Below are 19193 nucleotides of genomic sequence, written 5' to 3'. Positions count from 1 at the left end.
GGGGAAGGCTCCACGTCAGAGAGCTAGTAGGGTGAATGCTGTGAGAGGATGGCCACAGTTGGGCTTCCCCTGGCCCTTCAGAGGGGCTTGTCAAGGGGCATCTGCACTGTGTTCTGGGTCAGGGGTTGAAACCTAGATGTGCGAAGGTGAGCTAGGATTTGGACTTTGCTGTTGGCTCAGGCACCTCCCCCAGGGCATCCACTGTCTCCCACAGACAACTTGGGGCTGGAGGATATGAGAAAGAGACGAGGGAGCCCTGGTTCAGGGCTGCAGGGCTTGATCTAAGGTGTCTGGGAAGGTGTCAGGTGTTCTGGGACCTCTCTCCCCAAGGAACCAACTCCATTCCTGTCCCAGCTCCCCCACTCAACATTAAGTTGTCTCTATAGCTTGGCTTTGGTAAATAGTGCTGCCGAACATGGGCAGATATTTCTCTGAAATCTAGACTTGAATTCAAATGGATTTCTTATCCAAGAGTGGGATTGCTGGGTGTAATGGTAGTTCTTTTGTGAATTTTTTTGATGAAGTCCCATATTGTGTTTTCATAGTGACTGCATCAGTTTACATTCTCTGTGGGGTATTTGAAGGCTATATGAACCCTAAGACCTTCCTGAAGCCCTCTCTGACTCAGGTGGCTTTGCTAGGCAAAATGATGAACCATGGGATCAAAAGTTTGAACTCTGATGAGCTTATCACTCCTTTTCCTATGGTCTTCTGATAGCAAGATGTCAACAGCTCTTTCTGTTGTCATGCATTTCCCACGGTCTCTGAGAAAACAAAAAACAAAAGTGAAGAAAACATCCATATTTTCTCCAGGTCTCCGGAAGCTGGCCAGGAGAATAAAGCCGAAGGTTCACCCCACTTCTGACCCTGTCGAAGGTACCGTGGAAATTCATTCATTAAGTTGATTCAAGAATAATTATTCTAGGGGCACCTGGGTGGTGTCCAACTCTTGATTTTGGCCCAGGTCATGATGTCAGGGTCATGAGATTGAGCCCCGTGTTGGGCTCCATGCTGGGTATGGAGCCTGCTTCAGATTCTCTCTCCCTTTCCCTATGCCCCTCCTCTGCTCACACTCTCTCTTTGTCTCTAAAAGAAAAAAGAAGAAGAAGAATCATTACACTAGTTTTCAGTGTCCCATACTTAAGACAAAAATGCCAAGCCATATTATTTTTGTTTCACGTGTGAAAATTTTAATTTAGCTGGTCACTCATCAGTTTATAACCACAGTAGTCAAATGGCATTTGCAACTCAAGTCTGTTCACATTTCATGGTAGGCATAGTGAAGCTACCGAATGGACATTAGTCTGTTATTAAATATTAGGAAAAATAGATCTTTTATTATTTTTAATGAATAGACGTTATTACTTCGAATAGGTTTAGATTAAGATAATTGAGCAGATAATATAAAAAGTTTCCCTATCACCCTTATCCCTTGGCGCACAATTTCCACAATCCTTAAAAGCTTCATCGGTGTGGAACACATGTCACGAATCACAAACCAGTGTAGCGATATTAATACTCATTGAATGCCAGCATCGCTAGGAAGGTCTGCTCCGTGTTGTGCAGGAGTATGGGTTTCAACAAATGCGTAAAGTCGTGTATCCACCATGTACAGAGTAACTTCACTGCCTTGAAAATCCTGTGTTTAACCTATTCATGCCTTTGCCCTTTCTCTAGAAATCTTAACAACCGTTGACCTTTTGTCATCTCTATAGCTTTCCTTTCTCCAGAATGTCATCTAGTTGGAACTGTAAAGCATGTTGCTTTTCCAGACTGACTTCTTTCACTTTTATCTATACAGTTCACATTCGTCGATGTCTTTTTGTGACTTGATTGCTCAATTATTTTTTTAATCTTCTTTTTATTATTGTTTGAGACAGAGAGAGAGTGAAAGTGTGTGGGGAGGGGCGGAGGAAGAGGGAGAGAGAATCTTCAGCAGCCTCCAAGCTCAGCAGGGAACCCGTCTGACGTGGGGCTGGATATCATGCCCCTAAGATCATGACCTGAGCCCAGATCAAGAGTTGGATGCTTAACTGAGTGAGCCAGCTATGTGCTCTGGTAGCTCAGCTCTGTTTATTATCAAATCGTATTGCATCGTAAGGGTGTATTGCCGGTTGTTTCTCCGTTCACCTAGTGTAGGACAGCTTAGTCGCCTCTAGATTTGGTGTTCATAAATCAAGCCGATAGAAGCACTCCTGGGCCAGTTTTCATGTGGACACATTTTTCAACTCAACCAGGTAAATACCTAGGAGTGAGATGGCTGGATGACACAGCAAGACTGTGTTTTGCTTTGTAAGATTTGATAGGATTCACCAGTCAAACCATCTGGGGCCGGCTCTTCCTCCCTGGGAAATGTATTAACTATCAGTTAAATGTCTTTGATACCTGCCTGTTCAGATCATCTATTTCCTTTCAGTGGGTTTTGGTAGTTTTGTGACTTTGAAGGAATTGGCCTCCTTCCTTTCAGGAATCCTAGAATTTTTCCATGTATTCCTTTAGAATCCTTTCAACGTGATGTCTCCTCTTTCATCTCATGTTTATGTGTGTCTTCCCTCTTTCTTCATGGTTAGTCAGGCTAGAGCTTTATCCATTTTACTGATATTTACAAAGAACCAGCTTTTGTCTTGGTTTGGTATTTTTTGTCCGAGAGTTTTTTGTGTTCCATTTCATTGGTATCTGCAATTACATGATTTTTTTTCTCTTACTTGCTTTATATGACATGACTCTTTTTTGCCTTGTTTTCTAAGGAGGAAGCCTATTCACTTTGAATCTTTCTTACTTTCCAACATGATGACATTCAGTAGTATAAATTCTCCCAGGCACTGCCTTTGCATACATTTTTGTCAACGTATGTTTTCATTTCGTTTAGTTCAAAATCTTTTCAAGCTTCTCTTGAAACTTCCTCTTTGACCATTTTTTAAAAATTTCCAGCTATTTGGGGATTTCCCAAGATTTCTTGCTGTGGTTGAGCTCTAGTTTAATTTCATAGAGGTCTGAGAGCAGCTGTTGTATTGCTTCTACTCTTTGAGATGTGTTGGGGTGTGTTTTATGGCCCAGCATGTGGTCTCTTGCTGAATGGTCCAGTGAGCTGGAGAAACAGTATATTCTGCTAGAGAGTCTGTGCTCCAGGAAACCTGGATTCCCTGTGTTCCCTTTCCTGTCTCCTCAGGGCCATGTTTGTCCTGTGTCCTCCCCTCTCCATGGATGCGAGAGTGGTTGATTTTTCAGTGTCCTCAGGCTTTTTCTTGTTCGTAGGGTGGACAGTGATTGCCATGATCCTTGCATGTGGAGCCCTCTACTTTTGTCTTCATGTGCCCTCAATCTCCCTTCTCCTGAAATGTGTCTTGACTTCAAGATATTTGGGCACACGCTGCTTCCATTCATATAACCAGGTCTCCAAAAACAGCCGAGAAGCCTGTGTCTAGTTGTCAGCTTACATAGCAAAACACACGTTTTCTTTGACGTTCCACCTTTTACATTGGCTGTTATCCTAAGTTAGAGGTTTACAAAATATCAGCCATATGCTTTCACTCGATGTGTTACCCTCCCAGAGGTATGGACTAGTGAAAATAGAGAATATATGTGTTTTTACATATATCCATTGAGTATCCAGCCTTTCACACACAATGACAGACCAAGAAACCCATTGACAGAGATGGATAGATACGCATGTACATAGGGAGTTAGTAACATAGAAAAAAGAAAAGGTAACATTTTGAGATGAAGAGACATATGAATTTCTGTATGTAGACAATTGCATCCTTGTGCACATAGAGCTCCAGTTTTAGAAAAGCACGAGCCTCTATTCATGTGGTTGTGAGGTAATGCACAGGTCAGGTCCCCTGAGTCTGCATCCAGCGCGCTGTGCAAAGGCGAAGCTCTGGTCTTTCGCATGACTGGGCAACAGGTCTTAGCTTGAGGTGCTCACGTGTAGGAGGAGGAAATCACACAAGATGATAGAGTTTCACACGTTGTAGAACACGAGTATGTTAGGTACATAAGCTCTCTCCCACCAGTCAACTGGTGTTCGTCGTGTTGGACCAGATAGCTGTCAGGTCAGGCAACTTATTCATTCTGGGAGCATCATGCACATTATTTTGGGAAATGGCCACTTAGTGTGTCCTCAGGCAGTCAGGAAAAGCATTTCTGAGACCTTTATGTGACTCCTTAAGCACCGGGTCTGGCTTAACATAAAGGAGTCCTTTTTAGGCAAAGCAGGTGTGTGTCGTGGGGAAAGCACTGGCCTGGGAGCTTGGACAGCAGAGTTTGACTGCAGCTCTGAGTTTTGTGGAGTTATGTCATCTCAGACGAGACATTTCACCTCCAAGGAACCTTCCTGAGCATTTCCATGGCATGCTTTACTTACACTAACCATTCAACCCTCACCACCAATGCAGTGTACTTTGCTTGCTAAGGGCGCTCTTCAGATGGAGAAACTGAGGCACAGAGCTGAATGAGCCCAAGCGCACAAGCTCTTAAGTGGAAATGCCAAAATGTGCACCCAGATGGCTGGGCCCATGCTGCTACTCTGAGATATGAACTGCACTTCCCACACTGACAAGCATAGCTCTGAGCCATGGGTTCAACAGAAACCATGCAGGATCTTTCCAAGGCCTGTGTATATATCTGAACTGCATGAGTCTACAGAGATCCCAAGTACTGTCTACCATTATGAGGTGGCCTCAGTGGTCACACGGAGGGCAGACTTGGGCATAGCCCTTAGTGTGAAAAGCACACAGAAGGTCCAAACTGTCCAGCTCACAGATTTTGAGACTGGGAGGCACAACATTGAAAAACCTGGTAAATCTCTCTCAGTGTTGGGTCACTTCTCAGTGGCTGGCCCCAAATGGGAATCAAGAGAGAGTTTAATGCTCTTTGATTGCATGATCCCCCTGAGCCCCAGAAAGCCTCCAGTGCTGGCAATGACACTCCCAAGCAACAAGGACAAATAAGAACTCCAAGTAACATTTGGTTACTAACCCAGGGTCCACTCTTTTTCCTGCACCTCTCTTACAGAGATGGGGTAGAGGACATCAGGAGGAACCCAGGCTTCCCACTGTAAAGGACCATCCCATTAGTGGATGACTACTGCTAGCATGGAGAGCCACCCGACTCAGTGAACACATACATGAGACACACACTGGACAGAAAAATACCATAAGATTAATGATGTTATTTTTATTTATTTCATATTTTTAAATTTTTGGACTATCTTCTGTCTTTAGGGTGTCTTTATTTTTCATCATTATTTTTGAATGGAAGTAGTTGAGTTGACACACCATATTCCATTCGTTTCAGGTGTACCTTTGCCTTCAATGGCAAAGCCAGGACTCTGTTTCTCCCTTCTTTGCTGCTTCTCTTCTCTGCATCTCCTTCCATGAAGAAGGGGGCTCACCAATAGCCAACTGCAGGCTTTTCTTTTTTAATGTAAATTCAAATTAGGTAACATATACTGTATTAGTAGTTTCAGGGGTAGAACTTAGTGGTTCATCTGTTGCGGTAACAGCCAATTGTCATTCCATCAAGTGCCCTCCTTAAGGCCCATCACCCAATTACCCCATCCTCCCATTTCAGCAGCCTCAGTGTGTTCTCTAGATATATGGGAATATTACTCAACTGTTGAAGGACTCAAATCTTGTCATTGGCAAGTGCATGCTGTTAAACCAACCACATCCCTCACCAACCCCCCCTTCAGCAGCCCTCAGTTTGTAATATAGATACACTGTAAATTACTCAACCATCAGAAGGAATCAAATCTTGCCATTGGCAACTGCATGCTGTTTAACCAACCACATCCATCTCCACTGTTCTGTCATTCAAGTCAAGCAGAGCTCTCTGAGTCATTCATGAGATAGAGCACCGTGGCGGGAAGGTACTCTGTGTCCTCTAGTCTGTCTCCCATTCGGATGGCCAGTTGGAGGAGCTTTGTCCTGGCAGAACAAATAGAGAGACTTCGCTACGGGCAGAGGGAGGGGTGGGGCTCCCTCACGACACCACAGTGTGCAACCAGGCGACCTCTTTGTAGACTAACTGACTCACATCGACCAGGTTGCCTTAAGCTAGAAAGTCAAAGGTCTGTTTCTCCTTCATTTTCTCATCCTCTTGTTTGCTTTTCCTCACCCACCAAGGAGAATGGCCCAGCAGCAGCTCAGCCCATGCTTCTTAACCAGTCACTCCCATACAGTCTTGTCCCGTGTCCATATCAACAGTGATCACAGAGTAATTCCCGAGTAGGACCAACAATGGACTGACACTTACTCTGTGTCCTTTCAGAGTCTATCAAGGAGGACCTTGGCAAGAAAGCACCATGGCCCAACACATCGAGGGTAAGCTTGGCTGTCTTTGCCTGAGAAAGAAATGTTTCTTACTTGAGTTTCGTCTTTTTGAAGTGAGTTCAGCTATGACAACATGACAGTATAGTTTTTAGACGTGAGGTACCATTTTCTTGGGGTGTTGGGAGGGGAGGTTGTAAACTGTGTGGTAGGGGACCTTTTACTCAGAAGCGGTTTTTCCTCCCTGAATTAAGAGTTTTGTAATTGTGCTTCAGGGAATTTGAAAGATCCATCCCCCAGGAAAAGCTCATGCCTTTTCCATGGGTGCACACTGTGCTTCCTTTCTGGGCCTTTGTCTTTCCTGCTGTTTCTCATTTGGTTTTCAATAGTCACCAAGAGAACCGGTGATGACACAGTATGCATATGACCTGACCCTCAGGGTGTGTTCTTTTCTGTAAATGCAGGTGGCCCCAGAACCATGTGGAGGTGGTACGTATTCTGGAATCAGTCCCTTGCTGAGGAAAAACTCTAGATGGTAAGGCAGGTTGGGGGGATGTCCTCACTGTCCTCAGTCTGGAGAACCATCTGATTCCAGATTCCTGGTAGGACTGAGGCTTGGGAGTGTGGGGAAAAGCAGACTCCAGGTGAGAAACTATGTGCATGTGTCCCCAGTCCTAGGAAACCAATGCATTCCCCCTGGGTGGTGTGGGTGTGTGTGCATGAGGCTTGGGGGTTAGGTGTCTTGTGTAGTGTGATTGTGAGTGTGTGTGTGTGTGTGTGTGAGAGAGAGAGAGAGCAAGAGAAAGAGATACAAAGACAGAGACAGAGAGAGAGAAGACAGAAACATAGAGAGAGAGAGAGAGAGAGAGAGAGGTGTTTCTCCAGGAGATATGTCAGACAGATACTGCATGATGTCACCCTTCTCCAAAGCCATGTTATCACACTGCACACTTTAGAGCCTTACTGCAGTGGGTGGCCCAGCAGGGGCACTTCAGTTCATGCTTGGAAACCAGCTGGCTGCATACACCCCAGCCTTGTGTCCATATCCAGCAACATTCCATGAATATTCTTGAGCAACAAGAGGAATGTGCTGACGGGTACTCTGTGTCCTAGATGCCTTGGAGGAAGACATGGATCCCATCAAAGGAGACAGCGCCGGAGGCACACCTCTTGCCATGGTGAGCTAGAAGTTCTTTGTCCGAGGAACAGATGTTGCTTTCTTGGTTTCTTTCCAATCAAATTCAGATGAAATTCAGACAATGTATATTTGAGATTATACATATAGATCTCATACAATTTTCCTTTTTGGGAGAGCATGGAGTGGTTGTCTCTGCCAACCGTTAGCTGATCGAGAGGACATTTAGCATTGGCAACACCAAACATGGTTCTAAACGCTGTGGTAGGATCCTGTCCCTCAGTAACACTTTCTCCTGCTTGGATGAAGCATTTTGTAGTCATCGTCCTGAATGGACTGGACAGACATGTCCCCCAGGAAAAACAACTTCCTAAGGCATCCAGTTCACTTACTTTGGGGTCGTTGGACTCAACCACTGTGTTCCATCTGGGTTCCTAAAGTCATTGAGGGAAATAAAGCTCACACAGACAGATAGTGTGTAGCATGACCTGAGCCTCACGGTGTCCTCTTTTCTGTCCCTGCAGGTGACACCTTCAACCACCAGTGAGAGCGGTACGTATTCTGGAATCAGCGTCTTCCTGAGATAAAACTCTAGATGTTAATGCAGGTGGGGCATCTTTGCAATCCTCCGTCTGGCGAGCCACCCTGATTGGGTTGTGGGGGTGTGGTGGACAGGAGATTTCCCAGGTGAAAAAGTGTGTCCATGTGTCTACAGTCCTAGGAAGCCATTGTATTCCCTGTGTGTGGTGTGTGTGTGTGTGCATGAGGCTTGGTGTTGGGGTGTCTTTTGTGTCTCTATGTGGTGTGATTGTGAATGTGTGATTGTGTGGTAGACAGGGAGACACAGACACAGACAGAGAGATGCACAGAGGGAGAGGGAGAGATGGAAAGAGTGAGAGAGAGATTGCATATGTCTCCAGGAGGTGTATTCCACTGCCACTGCACAATTCCCATTGTCCACATTCTCAAAAAAAAAAAAAAAAAAAAAAAAAAAAAAGAAAGAAAGAAAAGAAAAGAGCGAAAAGACAAGAAGAGATAAAGAAATCTCATCACAGCGCACACATTATAGCCCTATTACCGCGGGAGGCCCAGCGGGGCGTTCACCTCATGCCTGGGAACCAAATGCCTCCATATGCTCTAACCCCATTCATAGAGAGCAATACTCCTCGAGGCATTCTTTTTTTTTTTTTAAAGATTTTATTTATTTGAGAGAGAGTGAGTGAGAGCACAAACAGGTGAGAGGGGCAGACCCTTGCTAGCAGGAAGCCCCATCCAGGACTCGATTCCAGGACCCTGCGGCCCTGACTTGAGCTGAAGGCAGATGGTTCACCGACTGAGCCACTCAGGTGCCCCTCCCCGCATCTTTCTTGAGCAGCACCACTAATACGCTGACAGGTACTCTGTGTCCTTTTAGATGTGACTGATGATGGCGCTGTCTGGTCCTGGCTTTATCAGAGGATCACAGAGGAGGAAGGCCTGCCTCTTGCCAAGGTGAGCTTGCCTGTCTATCCCCGAGGAACAAATGTTGCTTTCTGGGTTTCTTTCCAACCAAATTCAGATGAAATTCAGATAGTATACTCTGTGTTGGCGAATAGAACATAATACTAAAACAAAAATCATTTTCCTAATGTCAACGGCTTGTATATGGAAATGAAAATATTTTTATATACAGATTTTATGTAAAAAGCTATATATACTTTTGAGATTCTACATATGTAATTTCCCTGGTGGGGAGAGCGTTGAGTGGTTGTCTCTGCCCACCGTTAGCTGATTCGAGAGGACATTTAGCATTGGCAACACCAAATGTGGTTCTAAATGCTGTGGTAGGATCCTGTCCCTCAGTAACACTTTCTCCTGCTTGGATGAAGCATTTTGTAGTCACCGTCCTGAATGGACTGGACAGACATGTCCCCCAGGAAAAACAACTTCCTAAGGCATCCAGTTCACTTACTTTGGGGTTGTTGGACTCAACCACTGTGTTCCATCTGGGTTCCTAAAGTCATTGAGGGAAATAAAGCTCACACAGACAGACAGTGTGTAGCATGACCTGAGCCTCACGGTGTCCTCTTTTCTGTACCTGCAGGGGACAGGAGCATCTGGTGAATGCGGTACGTATTCTGGAATCAGCCTCTTCCTGAGACAAAACTCTAGATGTTAATGCAGGTGGGGCATCCTTGCAATCCTCCGTCTGGCGAGCCGCCCTGATTGGGTTGTGGGGGTGTGGTGGACAGGAGATTTCCCAGGTGAAAAAGTGTGTCCATGTGTCTACAGTCCTAGGAAGCCATTGTATTCCCTGTGTGTGATGTGTGTGTGTGTGCGTGAGGCTTGGTGTTGGGGTGTCTTTTGTGGCTCTATGTGGTGTGATTGTGAGTGTGTGTGTGTGTCTGAGAGAGAGAGAGAGAGAGGGACAAAGACAGATAGAAAGACAGAGAGACATAGACAGAGAGACAAAGACAGAGAAAGAGAGAGATGACCGAGAAAGAGAGAGAGACAGAGAGGGGGAGAGAGAGAGAGAGAAAGGTGTTTCTCCAGGAGATATGTCAGACAGATACTGCATGATGTCACCCTTCTCCAAAGCCATGTTATCACACTGCGCACTTTAGAGCCTTACTGCAGTGGGTGGCCCAGCATGGGCTCTTCAGTCCATGCTTGGAAACCAGCTGGCTCCATACACCCCAGCCTCGTGTCCATATCCAGCAACATTCCATGAATATTCTTGAGCAACAAGAGGAATGTGCTGACGGGTACTCTGTGTCCTAGATGCCTTGGAGGAAGACATGGATCCCATCAAAGGAGACAGCGCCGGAGGCACACCTCTCGCCATGGTGAGCTAGAAGTTCTTTGTCCGAGGAACAGATGTTGCTTTCTTGGTTTCTTTCCAATCAAATTCAGATGAAATTCAGACAATATACTCTGTGAGGCGAATTGAACCTAATACTAAAACAAAAATCATTTTCCTAATGTCAACTGCTTGTATATGGAAATGAAAATATTTTTATATACAGATTTTATGTAAAAAGCTATATATACTTTTGAGATTCTACATATGTAATTTCCCTGGTGGGGAGAGCATTGAGTGGTTGTCTCTGCCCACCGTTAGCTGATTCGAGAGGACATTTAGCATTGGCGACACCAAACGTGGTTCTAAACGCTGTGGTAGGATCCTGTCCCTCAGTAACACTTTCTCCTGCTTGGATGAAGCATTTTGTAGTCACCGTCCTGAATGGACTGGACAGACATGTCCCCCAGGAAAAACAACTTCCTAAGGCATCCAGTTCACTTACTTTGGGGTTGTTGGACTCAACCACTGTGTTCCATCTGGGTTCCTAAAGTCATTGAGGGAAATAAAGCTCACACAGACAGATAGTGTGTAGCATGACCTGAGCCTCACGGTGTCCTCTTTTCTGTACCTGCAGGGGACAGGAGCATCTGGTGAATGCGGTACGTATTCTGGAATCAGCCTCTTCCTGAGACAAAACTCTAGATGTTAATGCAGGTGGGGCATCCTTGCAATCCTCCGTCTGGCGAGCCGCCCTGATTGGGTTGTGGGGGTGTGGTGGACAGGAGATTTCCCAGGTGAAAAAGTGTGTCCATGTGTCTACAGTCCTAGGAAGCAATTGTATTCCCTGTGTGTGGTGTGTGTGTGTGTGCGTGAGGCTTGGTGTTGGGGTGTCTTTTGTGGCTCTATGTGGTGTGATTGTGAGTGTGTGTGTGTGAGAGAGAGAGAGAGAGGGACAAAGACAGATAGAAAGACAGAGAGACATAGACAGAGGGACAAAGACAGAGAAAGAGAGAGATGACCGAGACAGAGAGAGAGACAGAGAGGGGGAGAGAGAGAGAGAAAGGTGTTTCTCCAGGAGATATGTCAGACAGATACTGCATGATGTCACCCTTCTCCAAAGCCATGTTATCACACTGTGCACTTTAGAGCCTTACTGCAGTGGGTGGCCCAGCAGGGGCACTTCAGTCCATGCTTGGAAACCAGCTGGCTCCATACACCCCAGCCTCGTGTCCATATCCAGCAACATTCCATGAATATTCTTGAGCAACAAGAGGAATGTGCTGACGGGTACTCTGTGTCCTAGATGCCTTGGAGGAAGACATGGATCCCATCAAAGGAGACAGCGCCGGAGGCACACCTCTCGCCATGGTGAGCTAGAAGTTCTTTGTCCGAGGAACAGATGTTGCTTTCTTGGTTTCTTTCCAATCAAATTCAGATGAATATCAGACAATGTATATTTGGGATTATACATATAGATCTCATATAATTTTTCTTTTTGGGAGAGCATGGAGTGGTTGTCTCTGCCAACCGTTAGCTGATCGAGAGGACATTTAGCATTGGCGACACCAAACGTGGTTCTAAACGCTGTGGTAGGATCCTCTCCCTCAGTAACACTTTCTCCTGCTTGGATGAAGCATTTTGTAGTCACCGTCCTGAATGGACTGGACAGACATGTCCCCCAGGAAAAACAACTTCCTAAGGCATCCAGTTCACTTACTTTGGGGTCGTTGGACTCAACCACTGTGTTCCATCTGGGTTCCTAAAGTCATTGAGGGAAATAAAGCTCACACAGACAGACAGTGTGTAGCATGACCTGAGCCTCACGGTGTCCTCTTTTCTGTACCCGCAGGTGACACCATCAACCACCACCAGCGAGAGCGGTACGTATTCTGGTATCAGCCTCTTCCTTAGATAAAACTCTAGATGTTAATGCAGGTGGGGCATCTTTGCAATCCTCCGTCTGGCGAGCCGCCCTGATTGGGTTGTGGGGGTGTGGTGGACAGGAGATTTCCCAGGTGAAAAAGTGTGTCCATGTGTCTACAGTCCTAGGAAGCCATTGTATTCCCTGTGTGTGGTGTGTGTGTGTGTGCATGAGGCTTGGTGTTGGGGTGTCTTTTGTGTCTCTATGTGGTGTGATTGTGAATGTGTGATTGTGTGGTAGACAGGGAGACACAGACACAGACAGAGAGATGCACAGAGGGAGAGGGAGAGATGGAAAGAGTGAGAGAGAGATTGCATATGTCTCCAGGAGGTGTATTCCACTGCCACTGCACAATTCCCATTGTCCACATTCTCAAAAAAAAAAAAAAAAAAAAAAAAAAAAAAAAAAAAAAAAGAAAGAAAGAAAGAAAAGAAAAGAGCGAAAAGACAAGAAGAGATAAAGAAATCTCATCACAGCGCACACATTATAGCCCTATTACCGCGGGAGGCCCAGCGGGGCGTTCACCTCATGCCTGGGAACCAAATGCCTCCATATGCTCTAACCCCATTCATAGAGAGCAATACTCCTCGAGGCATTCTTTTTTTTTTTTTTAAAGATTTTATTTATTTGAGAGAGAGTGAGTGAGAGCACAAACAGGTGAGAGGGGCAGACCCTTGCTAGCAGGAAGCCCCATCCAGGACTCGATTCCAGGACCCTGCGGCCCTGACTTGAGCTGAAGGCAGATGGTTCACCGACTGAGCCACTCAGGCGCCCCTCCCCACATCTTTCTTGAGCAGCACCACTAATACGCTGACAGGTACTCTGTGTCCTTTTAGATGTGACTGATGATGGCGCTGTCTGGTCCTGGCTTTATCAGAGGATCACAGAGGAGGAAGGCCTGCCTCTTGCCAAGGTGAGCTTGCCTGTCTATCCCCGAGGAACAAATGTTGCTTTCTGGGTTTCTTTCCAATCAAATTCAGATGAAATTCAGATAGTATACTCTGTGTTGGCGAATAGAACATAATACTAAAACAAAAATCATTTTCCTAATGTCAACTGCTTGTATATGGAAATGAAAATATTTTTATATACAGATTTTATGTAAAAAGCTATATATACTTTTGAGATTCTACATATGTAATTTCCCTGGTGGGGAGAGCGTTGAGTGGTTGTCTCTGCCCACCGTTAGCTGATTCGAGAGGACATTTAGCATTGGCGACACCAAACGTGGTTCTAAATGCTGTGGTAGGATCCTGTCCCTCAGTAACACTTTCTCCTGCTTGGATGAAGCATTTTGTAGTCACCGTCCTGAATGGACTGGACAGACATGTCCCCCAGGAAAAACAACTTCCTAAGGCATCCAGTTCACTTACTTTGGGGTCGTTGGACTCAACCACTGTGTTCCATCTGGGTTCCTAAATTCATTGAGGGAAATAAAGCTCACACAGACAGACAGTGTGTAGCATGACCTGAACCTCACAGTGTCCTCTTTTCTGTACCTGCAGGGGACAGGAGCATCTGGTGAATGCGGTACGTATTCTGGAATCAGCCTCTTCCTGAGACAAAACTCTAGATGTTAATGCAGGTGGGGCATCCTTGCAATCCTCCGTCTGGCGAGCCGCCCTGATTGGGTTGTGGGGGTGTGGTGGACAGGAGATTTCCCAGGTGAAAAAGTGTGTCCATGTGTCTACAGTCCTAGGAAGCCATTGTATTCCCTGTGTGTGGTGTGGTGTGTGTGCGTAAGGCTTGGGTTTGGGGTTTCTTTTGTGGCTCTATGTGATATGATTGTATTTTTGTGTGGGAGACAGGGAGAGTCAGACACAGAAAGAGAGATGCAGAGAGGGAGAAAGAGAGATGGAAAGAGCGAGAGAGAGATTGCATATTGCTCCAGGAGGTGTATCCCACTGCCACTGCACAATGTCCATTGTCCACATTCTCAAAAAAAAAAAAAAAAAAGAAAGAAAGAACGAAAGAAGGAAAAGAAATTAAAAGAAAAGAAAAGAAACGAAAAGACGAGATAAAGAAATCTCGTCACAGCGCACACATTATAGCCCTATGACCACAGGAGGCCAAGCCGTGGCCCTCAGCTCATGCCTGTGAACCAAATGCCTCCATATGCTCTAACCCCATTCATAGCGAGCAATACTCCCCGAGGCATTCTGCTGCAGAGGTGAGGTGAGAAGCACATCCTGGAGCACATTTCTCTCTTCTCCTCACCACATCCCTTATACTGGGAGCAGAGCAAGACCTTCACTTGGCTCCATGGGAGAGAGGCTCATATGCAGCTGCCCAGAGACCCTCCCTGGCTGACGGGAATTCTAGAGGCCTGTGTGAAGGCTGCTGGGCTGGCAGCACACACTGCCTTTCACGGTCCCTCTGAGCTGGTCTCCTGGGACTGACTGGGCCCAGGACAGAGGCTCTGGGAAGCGGGGCCAGGGTCTTTGCTCCTGTCAGATTCCACTGACAGTGATGGGCCTGGTCCCCACATCGTGGTCACGGCCCACCATCGGACCTTCCATCCATCTGCTCGGGGCCTCCCCTAGTCCTTCCAGGTCTCAGGGTCTTTGGTGAACACTGCAGGTACTGGTGTTTATGTGGCCACACCAGCTGGAGAATGCCCGTCCCCCCACTGACAGACTAGGGGAATTCGGACAAGTACCATTACCTCTACTGTCACATTCATCTCCTCTCTGGGCTAGGACACTTACGGGCTGTCATCAATAGGAAGTGTGTGTCAAGTGCCCAAGATGAGCCCAGGCATGGGGCAGTCTACTTGATTGCCCAGTTGATGGTCACTCTCAGGGCCCAGCATCACCTCAGGCCCGTGGCAGCCGCCTCCATGTTAGCTGCATTGGCTCATTGATCAACTGATTGACTAGGGAGCGTGTCAGTAAACCCATGATCTTTCCTCCACTGTTCCCATTGCAGAGAACAGTCTGGTTGTTGGAGGTGACAGGAGAAGGGAAATAAGAAATTAATGATTCAGGGAGGGAGGAGGGAGGGTAGCAGGAGGGAGCAGAGGAAGGTAGGAAATCATGGGGACAGAAAGTCATGGGCACCACCGTGGCTGCCTCTTGAAAGAATGGGCTGACAGGCACTGCTTCCTGGTCCCAGTTATGAAATCTGAGGGCTGGGAAGGGCCCAGAGACCCTGGACGCCTTTCTCATCAGTGAGGTAAAGGGATCACGGCCCCATGGGTGGTGAGGTGGGGGGACTGCGGAGCTGAGGGCAGCATTGAGTTTTGGGGTCGGGGACATAATCCCGGGGGCAGTGGCCTGAGTCCTCACTTCACCCTGATTTTCCCCTTTCCTTTCCCAAGACCAGGCCATGACAATGCCCACTGTCATCCATAAGGAAGACGACTTTGCAGGATGCGAAGACTTGGACCCATAGATCCACCATCCGCATGTAATTTATTTCCTCTTTCATTTTTATACTCTTTTTTTTTTTGGTAAAGATTTATTTATTTAATTTTGGGAGAGACTGAGATGGCACAAGTGGGGGAGGGGCAGAGGAAGAGAGAGGGAGACCCCAAAGCAGAATCCCCACTGAGGGCAGAGCCTGACATGGGACTTGACTCCAGGACCCAGAGATCATGACCTGAGCCGAAATCAGGAGTCACATGCTTACCCGCCTTTGCCACCCAGGCACCCGTCTCCTCTCTCTTATTGAGAAGGTCCTTTTTGTAGCTTTGGCCAAGTTCCTCTTTCCTGCTTGTTATGATCCTCCTCCTGCAGGACCTGGGCTCCTCCTGGCACTTGATGTTCTTGGATCTTCAAATCTATCATCTCTCTCTTCAGCCCTGTCATTTTTGGGGCCCAAGGCATGAGATGCACAAATGTTCTATTTCTACCAACTGTCACCAGCTCTCTTGGGAATCCTCTAAACCTAACCCCTCTCCTCTTCCAGAAAAAAATGTCTGATGCTCATGTGTACATTCATCACAATCCGAATTCTTGTTCCTCACGACTTCACCAACGATGACTTGGCTTTTCAAGGCCAACTCTAGACAACCTGATTGGAACAAAATCATTCATTTGAGAAGCATCATCGGAAAGGAGGAAGCCCAATGGGTAGCACATTTTGGATGCTATGTTGAGGCCTCCAAAAGAAATTCTGAATCCAAAGTTGTTTCACTAAGAGACCAGAAGGGTATATCCTTTTTGTTCTCTCCTGGACAGAACAGTGGCATACCTGGACAGTCATGGCCCAGGAGTTCACTGAAGGCCCCTCTCCTTTTCCCATGTGCTCGATTAAGACTGAAAAAGGAAATCTAAGTTTCCCTTGTAATTCAGTTCTTATATAACGTGTGAATGATCTCCGACTTTGTCCAGAAAACAAAAAAAGCCTCTAAAAAGGGTTCTCTTTACTTGCTCTCAACCTTGGCCAAAAAGAAATATAGAGTTTCACAAGAAATTACAATTTTGCTGGAACACAGTTCATTATTTAAGACATTAACTGTTTCAAGTGGGCAAAACATTTTCATCCTTCCATTAAAAGTAGCAAAACTTTCAGAAACCTGTGAGCTCCCTGGGTGCAAATACACACTAGCGATGATGGCTCTCCAGTCTATTCCCTTGGGAACACACGGGCTCTCCCACTAAATGAGTAGCTGGAAGTTCCTTACCTGTAGGAATTTCACTACCCAGACTAGATTGCACTACCCTACTACGTGCAGACATGGCAGCATATTGCAAAGAGCTCTTGTAATAGTGCCCAAGTTTTTCACCAACAGCTTCAGGCCTCCATTCCTGAAATCTTCCTGGAAGCCTCTTCATGATCTTCAACCTCAGGAAGAGATATCAGAAAAAAACTGCCCTTACACATCCCCTGAAGGGACCCCTTCGGGTACTGTTTAAAAACAAAGCAGTGTAACTCCTGGGAGTTCACCCTTGGCTTCACATGTCTCTACTAAAATAAATAAAATAATTTAAAAAATCAGAATTTCACACAATTAGAGGGCTACTCAAACTGAGGCTTCTCAGGGATCCTCTGGAAGTAGCCAGTCTTCAGAAGCAGGCAGCTGCCCCAAGATTTTCAGAACAGGCAAATTGTGATGGCTAGTGGGCAGTTTCCACACAAGATATTGGGTCAAGACTCCCATTTGATTCTTTTTCTGTTTTGTATCTGCTCAGTTAAAATAATTCTTCTCATTTTCCATAAACCCTTGTTGCCATTCACCCAGAATGACCCCTTTACTCCCGCTTTCTTATTCTAATCATTCTACTAATTATTACCCTTGATAGGTCAGAACATCCCTGACGTCACTCCTGGGTTTCTGACTGCTGGATGTGCTGTCCGTCCGAAGAGCCCCCATGGTATGTCCCTCTGGGAACTTCTGATTTCATCAAATGAAATGAATCACCAAGGTTGGACATTGCAACTCCTGTGTCAGCTCCAAACAGAGGCCACTTTTGATGATTCAGGCACACGACTTGGAGGAATTGCTATGTCTGCCCCAAATGAGAACAGTGTTCCCTTTGGTGGGAAGTGCATAAATAGAAAAAGCCTGTAAGAAATCTATCTCTAATGTTGGCAAAAGCGGCTGATAACTCTTGGCATGTCACTTAATCTCTCTATGTTTTAGTGCCTCCCACTAGAATATGGCTTACAGCCCCTGCTCTGCCCCCACCCACCTCAATAGGGCTGACCTGAGGATTACAGGAGATGGTAACAGGTATTGTCCACGAGCAGTAAAGCATCCTCCCCATGTAAAGCTAAGAGTGAGCGTCCATCCTCTCTTGCTGTGGAGCCATCCACGTCCCCTCTCTGGATTCCACCACCACCAAGTGTCTACCTTATTCTTGCAGTCGCTCAGTGATTGACCACTTAGGGTGATTATGAAACACCAGTCATTTATTTTATTTTTCTTAAGGCTTTCCTTGTGTTTATTTACTTTTAGCCTCATAACATAATTCTAATAAGTAGGCCACAGTCACATTTCAACATCTCAGAACAGGCAAATGAAACACAGAGGGGTGTACGTAACTTTCTTAGGTGCTCGCGGCTCCTGCCTGGAGTCAAGAGTATCACCTGACCCCAAGCAGTGATTCTGAAAACTCTACCTCTGGCCAAACAACAGGGGGCACCCTACCAATGACCCAGTTGAAGGTACTGTGGGAATGGACTCATTAGGTTCATTCAAGAAGAATGATGCTACTTTATTCAGTGACCCATATGTAAGAGAAAACCAGCAAAATGTGAAGCCACATTCTTCTCTTCTGTATGCAAAGGCAAATGATCAAGTCAATCAGTATCGCTGTAACTCCAGCAGTCAACGTGCATTTCTAACTCAAGAATGGGCTCACCTTTACCAGTAAACAACATCTTTAGCTAACGTACGGACCTTTAGCTGATGTTCGAACCAATATTGGCTGAGACAGATCGCTCCCTGAAAGAGTGTTCTTGGATTTTAAAAAATTAATAGGCATTATTGACAACAGGAGGTTTAGACAAATCTAAGAGTTGAACAGATAACATAGAAAGTTCCCATAACCCATGTCCCCCGACCCCAATTCCTCCACTAATACCATCTTATATGGATGTGGTGCATTTGTTATAATTAGCAAAACAATATTGATACACTTTTATTAACTGGAGGTCTATAAAGGAATTCAATTTTGAAATATGCCCCAACATGGACGGACCTTGAAAACATATTATGCTCTGTGAGATAAAGCACGGAGAGAAAGACCAATATTGCATGATTCCACTTCAGGGCCCTGAAACCCTGCCACTCCAAGGACTTTGCGGGGAGGCCAAGACAGATGCATTCCAGGTCTCCAGGGAGCCCAGGGTCTCATCAAGGCATGTGGCCTGTAAACAAGTAGGTGGTGAGTGGAACAGAGAGTGGAGGGCACTTCTCGCAGTTTGAGGGGCTGAGGAATATTTCCTAGGTCAGTTCTGGGATTGCAGGTCCACCAGGAGTTGGCTGGATGGACCCAAACAGGCTTCTGCCTGTTGGTGATGAACAGAAGGGAGGAGAGTTCAGAGCAGAGAGGCCCAGGGGAGGCAAGCTGCTGCGGGTCCTACTGTGGAGCCATGGTCCTCAGGAGGGGCAGTGTGTCCCCCAGGGGACATTTG

At 46.1% G+C, this 19193-nt stretch overlaps 1 protein-coding gene across 8 annotated transcripts in view; it reads left to right on the top strand.

The window, feature by feature from the left end:
• Window positions 1-18444, top strand: part of LOC113250087 (uncharacterized) — an 80419-nt gene extending 61975 nt beyond the window's left edge. For 7 of the 8 annotated variants that reach the window (XM_057307777.1, XM_057307779.1, XM_057307773.1 and 4 more), the window contains 15 exons: window positions 814-876; window positions 6274-6326; window positions 6737-6761; window positions 7386-7450; window positions 7932-7959; window positions 8822-8898; window positions 9491-9515; window positions 10168-10232; window positions 10824-10848; window positions 11493-11557; window positions 12039-12069; window positions 12947-13023; window positions 13616-13640; window positions 15430-15518; window positions 17357-18444. In XM_057307777.1, the coding sequence (XP_057163760.1) occupies window positions 814-876; window positions 6274-6326; window positions 6737-6761; window positions 7386-7450; window positions 7932-7959; window positions 8822-8898; window positions 9491-9515; window positions 10168-10232; window positions 10824-10848; window positions 11493-11557; window positions 12039-12069; window positions 12947-13023; window positions 13616-13640; window positions 15430-15503 (698 nt within the window). In that variant the 3' untranslated portion in view covers window positions 15504-15518; window positions 17357-18444. The remainder of the gene's footprint in view (window positions 1-813; window positions 877-6273; window positions 6327-6736; window positions 6762-7385; window positions 7451-7931; window positions 7960-8821; window positions 8899-9490; window positions 9516-10167; window positions 10233-10823; window positions 10849-11492; window positions 11558-12038; window positions 12070-12946; window positions 13024-13615; window positions 13641-15429; window positions 15519-17356) is intronic. The other variant, XR_008957757.1, reaches the window with a different exon arrangement.
• Window positions 18445-19193: the final 749 nt, after the last annotated feature.

Source organism: Ursus arctos, unplaced genomic scaffold, assembly GCF_023065955.2.
Source record: "Ursus arctos isolate Adak ecotype North America unplaced genomic scaffold, UrsArc2.0 scaffold_6, whole genome shotgun sequence".
Taxonomy (NCBI): Eukaryota; Metazoa; Chordata; class Mammalia; order Carnivora; family Ursidae; genus Ursus; species Ursus arctos.
The sequence above is the reverse complement of the archived record's forward strand: the minus strand, read 5'-3'. Positions and strand labels throughout refer to the sequence as shown.